Raw genomic sequence first — 10006 nt, forward strand, 5'->3', positions numbered from 1 at the left:
ATTTATTAATATTACTTTAGCTTTCAAATAAAATGTTTTAATTCCATCACAGATATTCCAATACGAAATCTATATTAAGAATGATTAATAATAAAACTGTGTAATCAGGATTTAGGGGGTTATTTTGAAAGCGCTCGAAAATAATTTTATTCGGAACATCTCGCATGCGAGATTTATCGAACGAAAACATTGATATTTTAGTATAACTTATCCAAATTTCGGTCCATTTTAAAGCTCTCCGCAGTTCATGGCTAATTGACACTCAATTATACACTCAACCGTCCCCGTGGCGAGCCTCTTACGACTTGGGACTAAGTTAAGTCAACGAGAAAGCCCCCTCTTGATGCGGCAAGTGACGCGCAACTTGAGTGTCGTTCGCCGATAGCTTTGTTAACTATCATTAGTTAAATATCTATTTTCAGTTTAGTGCGACTGTTGTGCCCATTATTAACATATATGTGGTACAATTGAATTTGAACTTTGTACTTATACTTTATAGGTCTTTTTTCAGTTATCATCTTGGTGGATACCATCAATTCATTTATTTCTGCGACCAAAGTGAAGGGTATAAATATCACTGAAGATTCAAAATTAACGGTTATTAAACAATTAAATTTTGCCTATATGTTAACACCCAGAGGATTTCTTTTTCAACGTTTTGTTTCGGTACCAACGAACGCACGATCTATATCTGATGCCATATTATTCCAAGTAAGTATTACTGTGTATCAGTTTTAAAATACGATCGTATTTAGAATTGAGGTTTATTATACAATTGAATTTGTACTTTGTATTTTAATAAAGTAAGTCTACTAGTTATAAATGAACTATACATTTACTACTAATACTATTGTATATACTACTAGTAGTGGTGAATCTATATCTCATTTATCAACAAGTATTTTTAAACCTTTTACGCCTATTTCAAATCATTGTGCAACAAAAAAATTAAGAAGTATAATAACAAAATTAATGAAAATGATCAACAACGGTGATAAAAGATGATAGAGTGATATTAGAAATGTATATTACGTGCAATTTAAAAAGTACGAAAATAAATAGAAATTAAAAATAAATAAATTGTTAAACAATAATATAAAATAATAAACGTAAAATTGTAGATCTCTGAAAGAAAGGCGAAGTAAGTAAGGCGATGTATGGAAAAGAATGAAAGATATTGGACGAAAAAAATAAAATTAATTACGCAGATTAATTAAAATTATTGGAAAAATTATAATGTAAATATAGACCCTGTACACTCATGATAGGAATCAAACGAGGGTCCACAAAAACAGGACTTAAAAAAATTAACCGTATAAGAACGATTACTTCGAAATATACGACAGGTAAATAAATTATTAAAGTAAAAAGTCTACAGGGACATATAGTAAAAAAGTAATTAATTTAAAAAAAATTATATTCTGAATTTAGTAAACAATTTTCATAACCGTGTAATATTGATTTTTAGAGCCACTAACATATATTATTTCACGGCAAATGATATATACGTTCACCCTTTTGTAGGTTTTACACCCATTAACAATCGACCTGTATTTTAAAACAGGAAGAATCCAAACGAGTGTAAATGATACGTTCAGTAATTAGTAAATGAATATCCGTGGAAAGGGTGCACTTCTATTGTATATTTTGTAGGTTCATGATTAAATATCTAAATGCAACTAAATAAACCCATAGTCCGCTACAAGACAGTCTTATTGGAAATCTATGGAAAAGGCGCAGGTCCGTCAGTGAACTTTCAATGATTGAAATTATAATATTGATCATAAAACCCACTCAGTTTACAGACATTTATTTAGTTTGAAATATGTTATCCTAATTTCATTATGGATGTATCTGCAACATTTTTTATACTACCAACAGGTCCATAATAGGACTAGTTGGAAAATGCTTAAATATATCTCCTTCCAATGTATTAACAAGGTCATTTTTAAACCTTACATGTGGTCTTCAGAAAGTCAACAATCCAGAGGCACTATAGCTGCCATTTCAACCAGCCATTTCGCTGGGCTACACTAATATGGAACCAATAGTGTTGGTTACATTCGTTCATGTACTGATCCACTCATTCTGAATTCGACCTCATAAAGTAATAGCATTCACAGCCCTCATCGTGGCTTGCTACTGTGAAGTCTCCAATATAAAAGTTGTAATTTTTATATTCCGCTAATCGCTTTCTAGTAATCACTAATTTAATATTTGCCAAAAGATATATTTTATGAACGCTAAGGAAATTTACAAAGATACTATTTCTAAAATATTTTACGTAATCTTATAAAATTAAAAATCAAATCATTTCAACAATTGTCGTGTAATGTTCTTTGTACATTTATTACGTATTAGGTTCGTATATGCCAAGGGTTAACGTCATTAAAAGGTGGCTTCTTCAACCTACGACATTCGAAATTTGAATAATTAAATAACCTGCCCACATATCTACCTATATTTACTCAAAACTTTATACACTCCTGAAATTCGATGAGAAAACTTTTCTAAATGCCAGAAATTTTATTAATTAAAATGGTCGTAAAAAATCTATTGTCTTTAAGATACAGATTAAAAATATTCAATTGTAAAAAAAACTAATTCTACAGCTTTTAAATGGCAATTTTTTTATCAACGTAAAAATAGTACTAATCACTGAATTTTGTAATATACATCTAATATCAAAAAGATTTTTGTATTAAAACATCATAAAACAATTTCATTACACATTTTCCTTAGCCGTTTAATTATTTTTTTATAATCAGCTAAACGACTTGACTCCTCAATATATAAAAAAATCACTTCCATGTAAATTTGGGACTAAATACATTTTTTTTTTAATTATAATGAATAGAATATTCGAATCCCGGGCGTGATTATTTTTAAATTTCTGTCTTATTTGCGAATTTTAAATTTAAATAAGTGTGAAAATATATTTTCAGAATCAAATTTATTTTAAAATTATATTTTTTAATTAAATAATAACTGTAATAACAATGTTAGCACTCAAACATTAAAATACACATTCACGAAATATTTAAATTCGTTAATATAATTTCAACATGATTAAATTTAATGGAAATCAACCCTAAAACAACTGCCGGTCGGAAGTACAGATAAACCGACATACGAGCTCGGTAAAACCGTAACCCTGCCACTTCAATTTGACCCCTATAAACAGTAATAAACTTACCGTTAAAGCAGGTGAGCAACCACAATAAAGCGGTGCACATGTGCGTGAAAGAAACACGCCTGGCTTCCCGCCGCCGCAACATCTCACCAGAACCATCGAACCTCACTGAACCAATATACCACCCCCGAGAGGACACTCAATACAAACGAGTCGAACTCGAGCCTCGGGCTGTCATGTGACGTAACAGAAAGTTCGCAAGCGTCGCGCTGCACGCGTCCGTCCTCGGCGACGAGTCACGTAGAACTAAAGCTCGGGACAGGGTAAAGGCTTTTAGCGCAGGGAGGGGGAGGTTCCAAATGTTTTGGATCTCCTCACAGCCATTTCCCTCCAAGTCCGGACACCACGTGCCGTGTTTAGTCGATTCGTTGTAACTGTTTCTAATTGTATTTTTAAACTTGTCCGTCATTAGCTTCTGTACCTTTGTTAATTGTCCACTACGGTTGATTGTTTGATTGAAGACTTTTTTTACGCGGTCATTTTCGTTTAACTGATATTACAGCGATATCATTAATCAAACTAGTTAAGGAGTTGACAGTTCAAAATAAACTTTCGAGTGGCGGTAAATTGTTAATTTCATTAAAAGCCGGTTGAAATTTAACCATAAATATTTCGATTCATTAAATATTTAAAATATCACTCTTTGATTTATATCACAATGTTTTAAATTTATTTTACTTTAAAATAATAATCGTAAATGAAATGGTAATTTTTGTGTGACTTTAATTTTCATAATTTTATTTTGTTACAAATTAATGTTATAAATAATGCACTTACGCGAATATATTGCCTGTTTATTATTATTAAAGTGTTATTTAATAAGAATCAGGTAAGAGTAGAGTCATAAAATATGTAAGAAATTAAACCGACATGGCCCAGCGAATTGGCAAGTATAAGTGATAGTGGGCAGCCCAATAACACATAAAACATATAGCCATTAAGATTTTAACTTTCTGGTGTTGAGACCACGTGTAGCGTAAGACATATAAGTTGGACAAATGACCTTGTTAAGGGCAACCGAAGTTGCTCGAAGCAGGTCGCTTTCAACTGGCCCAATGGACGCCATACAGCAGAAATGATGATGGTAATAGGATATATAATTATTGTTAATATTTTATGCTTATATATTTCATGTGCGCCAAAAAATATATTGTAAGATAATTGAAGGCAGTTCGCAATAGATTTTAGCTTCTTTTTTATAAAACCTTTTTAGAAAATTTCACGATAAATCGACTGAATAACATATTACACGAAGTCGTCATATCACTGCGTTGTTATATATATATATATATATATATATATATATATATATGTATATATATCTATAGATGTAGGGTATCAAAGTACAGCGTGTGTTTTGTTTTATAACGATAATGTCTTCAACACTACTAAAGTCGCATTAAACTTGTTAGCGTAACCCAAAGTTTAGATCCGGCCATGTTACCCCTTGATATCGAGAATCTCAGCTGAAAGGCATATGGTGTAACCCCGTAGTAAACTTCGAGGATCCCTGAACGATTTGTAAACTTTGCCAGACGCTCGAAACGGAAGATTTACGCTAAATCATGGTACCGAAGTCCATGATGTACATGTGTTTCACACACCTGTAATATATTTCTTAATTCCTTATTATAATCTATAATATTAACTTTTCTGTGCATTAGAATATTGTTTTTTTGTATAAATAAAGTTGTATATTTTTGTAGATTAAGTGATAAGATTGTACATTTTATGTACAATAACCTAATTAAAAATATATCCGATATAATGGACTAAAAATAAAGTACAAAATGCGTCTTCTTTATATGAGTAAAAAGAACACATTCACCTAATAAACTGTTGAATTTATTTTGCGTATTCTCTACAACTATAACACATTGGGGAGCAACTACAAAAATAAAAAGGTAAGGAAAAAGATGTCAATCAAATACAGGTATGTTAAAAGTTCCAATTTTGAATAAATTATATTTGTCTTTTTAAATCTTTTGTTCCCAGATGTAACGAAATTTTAAATATTTATTAAAAACAGTAGAGAAATAAGGCCGTCAAGCTATTATAGTTTACAGACTATAGTTTTTAAAAGAATCTATTTCTAATAAAGTTCCCTGGTTAAAAGATATTTTATGTCTGTATGCGTAAGATACGTTGTTTCGATTTACGACTGCCACTCCTAAAAGCGACACAGAGACCGATAGATGGCGCTATGTGTGTGCATTTCTCGAATGGGAATCGAAACTATTTACTGATATTCATTTTAGTACATTCAATGGTGTCTGATCATGATCTTGGAGCACATGTCAAATAAGAAGCAAATATTGTTCTTTAAAAATAGCGAAATAAAATGTAAGGGCTATTAAAAATAGTGATATCAAATAAAAAAGCCTAAACTAAGAATCTTTTATTATATTATATATAATCATTTTATTATTATATTATAATTATTTTATTCTATATAATAATTATCTTATTATATATAATCATTTCTTCTTTTACTTATTTATAATATAAATAAGTAAAAGTAGAAAATAAGCAGAGGTAGTATTTTTAAAATAAAATGTGGCGTAGTTTAGCGGACATCACTCTTATGTTTTTTTTAATACTACAAAATTTCGTAGAATATGTTCATTCTCCAATATTAGCGCATTATATTGAGAGATTGGAACAAAATGGCGGCACAAGCGACAACTTACAACTAACAGCTGACAGTATTCCATCGTTGAATTGTTATATCAACAAGTTACTTTTTATTTGTCTAACCTCGTTATGTCTATAGTATCAATGGGGGGTATACCATTACCGCTACGGCGGGTTGGCGATCGGAGATTGGTATGTTAATATTCTTTACGCGTGCTATACTTGCGTGTATAACGCTAAAAAACTTAAATATAGTTACATAGTAGTAAAGGAGAAAAGGGTAATGGCCGGTCTTATCACACGAGACAATTTCTTCCAGACAACTATAATATGCAAATAGTAGAATCATAAATATGTTATAGTTAATGTGTACAAAACATACATATATACAGATATACATACGTGAATATACATAGATATGTATATAGCATATATACTTATAATACGGTATAATATGTTTCATAAATACAATAATAAATAAAAGCATTAACAGGAAAAAAAAAAACAGTAAAAAAAATAATTAAAAGATAAAATTTCATTGGTCTAGTAAATATTTATTTCCTAAATATTTTCTTAAATAATTCCACAATAGAATGGCCTGTGTGGTAAAATATTTGGCCATAAACGAAGAAGGATTTGGAGGTATTTTTAATTTTAGATACATATTATGGTTGAGGGCGCTGCTGTCCACCCTCTGTAAATTTATTTATGAGCAGTGGCAACCCTACCTAATTAATGCACAAAGTGGAAATAATATAAGATTTTATCCCGAGAATCCAACCCGCAATAAATACAAATCTCAATAATTACATTTCAATAATCAGATGTTATTTTGTCAACCTTACAACGGTCAATTACAAATCTATTCAATAACTGCTATTTATTAAAAAAAATAGTCACTATTAATATTGTTGCGCACAATATCTAACATAAGTAGATCATTTAATATTAAATAACTTAAATAAATTGACGTTAAAAAATGATTTGTTTATTTGGAGCGTCTGATATTAAAAGAAAAAACTTTTATATCTTCCATCTTATCAATTATACGTAGATACTTAACCCTTCTTTGCATGGTGATGGAAATTTCAATCATAACATTTAGTCAACAAAAAAAGATACTCAAAACCCTTGTAACGTAAATTTGTTGTTGCTCGCAACTTTTTAAGCGACTATTGCGTACAACAAAACGCGGTTGTCGAAAAATAGCAAAGGTCACTGTGAATTACCAGACCTAGAACTTGTTATTCTGCTGTTTGTTGTGACTGGAAGAAAGGAGCGAGATTTTAAATTGTTTTAATGAAATAAACGGAGATATAAAATACAATAAAAAATGAAAATGAGTGGAAAAAAGGTTTGTTTTCATGTTTTTGTTATTTTATGTACAATTTATATCAAAACACTATAAATGAATTTCTCAAAACGTTGTGATAGAAATTTACATCACTATGCAGTAACTTCACTTGTAATGTATGGGAATTTTTTTTTGTAAATGTTTATTTTATGTAGTTTTTTGAGGAAACTTGAATGAAAGAGATATTGCAGATTGTCTTTGTAAGTTATAAGGCGGTTGGCTCTCAGAAGATGGCCTTAATGACCAAGATTACGATGATGAAAACCACGATGCTGATGAAATTATAAGTGTTGCAGGAAGAGAATGATGATGATGATGTGGATGAAACTGCTGACATTGAATCTCCTATTGTAGAACCAGACGATCAAGAACCCTCTCACACATCAAATTTATCTAATTTGCAGTCTTCATCCAGTTTTCCATTTGACAAAAGAAACTTGATTTGGAAAAAAAGGAATCTGGTGTGTGACACAGATAAAATTACTTTCTTGGGGAGTTCTGCTGCTTCAGGTGGTCTATCACACCTAGAAACTCCATATCAATGTTTTAACCATTTTATCACTGAAGATTTTATCAAAACATTAGTAAAGGAGACAAATTTATATAAAAAACAGAGTAATCCCAGTTCATCTATATCATTTACAGAATATGATTTGTATAAGTTCTTTGGTATATTATTATACATGCCAGTAATGAAATTTCCTAGCACAAGATCATACTGGTATACATACTGATATTACTTGTCCGTTTATTGTCTAAGAATACAATAAACATATGGGAGGAGTAGATCGCATGGATAGCTTTTTGGGCAGAAATCATATAAAAATGGGGTCTAAAAAGTGGTATTTGCGTATTTTTTTCATCTATTTGATCTTGCTATTATAGACTCTTGGATTGTTTATAAAAAAAATGCTCAAGAAAGTGATGAACCTAAAAAGAGTCTGCTTACAATGGGCCAATTCAGAAATGAATTTTCCTTTGTGCTACGCAACAAAGCAGCTAAAAGAGGGCGTCCTGGCACCAGTGTACTAGAAGAAGAATTACAATCAAAAAAAGAAAAGGTTCTCCAGCTCCACCACCTCCAAAAGACATAAGAAAAGATGGTGCTGAACATTGACCAAAAGTAGGTGGGTCACCCCGGTGCAAATTTCCGAAATGTAAAGGCTATTCTACAATTTCGTGTAATAAATGTGGCGTCAATTGGTGCTTAAATAAAATAATTATTGTTTTTTGAATTATCACTAAGAATAAAGAAGACTAAGTAAACAACTTTTTTTTATTTATTTAGTACCGGGCTACATATGTGAAAATGCATGATGATGTAAATTTCCATCATATTGTTTTTTACATAATACATATTTTTATTCACACTAGGATTTTTTTAAATATTTTTCCTTTAATCTAGAGCATTAATTACATCACCCTGATTTATTTTAAAAAAATAGTAAAAATCATGCAAAGAAGGGTTAAATTAAAGTTTGAAAATTTAATCTGAAGCTAGACGGGTGGCTTATAATTATATAAAGGACCATCTGGGACGTCTGATATTAATTATATTTAACTTTGTTAAAGCTTCAAAAGATGCAATAGTAATTGACTGTAATGTTCAATCAATCACGTGAATATTATATTATAATGAATGATCCATAAATATTTTCACTGTAAATCTTTCATTCGAATACATGAATACGGGATGTGGGTATACAGGGTGCAATGTATGAACGTTGGAGTGGTCAAGTGGCGACCACGACCACTAGGTTGACCGACGAGATAGTTAAATTAAGTATGTGGGAGTCGAAAGAAATCGCTGAACGCGGGCAGTACAGCACCGGTCGTTGTGGCCTTCCTTGCTGGAGACCCATACCTTGCAGCGTGCCATCGGCTGAACACAAGGAGAAGAATATATGATACTTCTTATCCAAAAATCAATGTACTCCGCGATAACAAACAACGTAACGAAAACGTAACTTGAAACACCGTTTTCAAAATTCGAATTATTTTTTTTTTTTTATTATCTGTGTCCGTTCACTTTGTACTGTCAAAAGTGTGATATATTTTACGATTGATCATATCATACAGTGTCATTAAAATAAGTTTTAAAGCCTTAAAGGTTTTTGCTAATGAGGTATACATTAACCCCAAGCTTTTACACGTAAAACAAAACACTCTGTGTAATATATTGGTAGTATCGTCTATTTGTATCAATGTCAGCTTGTACTTAATTCACTTATACACACTTGAGACTAAAACAATGAGACGCTACGCTTATGTTGACAGTAGTATAACTTGATAACCTATTTTAGAGCGCTTCTCGGATCTTTCTGCCAGTAACATGTCGGCTTTGATATTATCGAAGATGGCGGACTCATCTTTATAAACAAAAGCATTGGATATCATGTGTGATGTAGTCTTAGTTGTGTTTTATCATCACCATCGTCATATCAGCTGATAGACACTTGAATATTGCCCACATTCAGCCAATTCTTGCAACTCTAACTATATCGTAAGTGACACTGTTAATAGAAACAAAACAGTATAGATATGTAGGTGCCTAATAAACTGCACAGACAATAACTAGTCAATTAATAATATGAAAAATAGAATACGAAAAGTGTAGTAATGTATTAAGAAAGCACAACCCAAATAAAACTGTGATAAAAAAAAATAAAATATGTAAATAATAAAATTACGAATAAAAAAAATGAAAACCTAAGAGTAATAAGATGATGGAAGGAAGGCGATGAAAGCAAGAAGGGATGAAATAACAAAATGATAGATATTGTGATGGAAATAAGGTAAGAATAAAAGAAATTGAGAAGTATGAC

The 10006-nt window shown here is 31.0% G+C and overlaps 1 protein-coding gene across 1 annotated transcript in view; it reads right to left on the reverse strand.

Moving 5' to 3' along the window:
* Positions 1-3415, reverse strand: part of LOC137928809 (uncharacterized) — an 83974-nt gene extending 80559 nt beyond the window's left edge. The window contains exon 1 of the mRNA XM_068771793.1: positions 3197-3415. Coding sequence (XP_068627894.1) covers positions 3197-3278 — 82 coding nt within the window. The 5' untranslated portion in view covers positions 3279-3415. The remainder of the gene's footprint in view (positions 1-3196) is intronic.
* Positions 3416-10006: the final 6591 nt, after the last annotated feature.

The sequence above is a fragment of the Battus philenor genome, unplaced genomic scaffold (genome assembly GCF_028537555.1).
Source record: "Battus philenor isolate CCGP_79_NKW_IND1 unplaced genomic scaffold, ilBatPhil1.0.hap1 SCAF_4, whole genome shotgun sequence".
NCBI lineage: Eukaryota > Metazoa > Arthropoda > Insecta > Lepidoptera > Papilionidae > Battus > Battus philenor.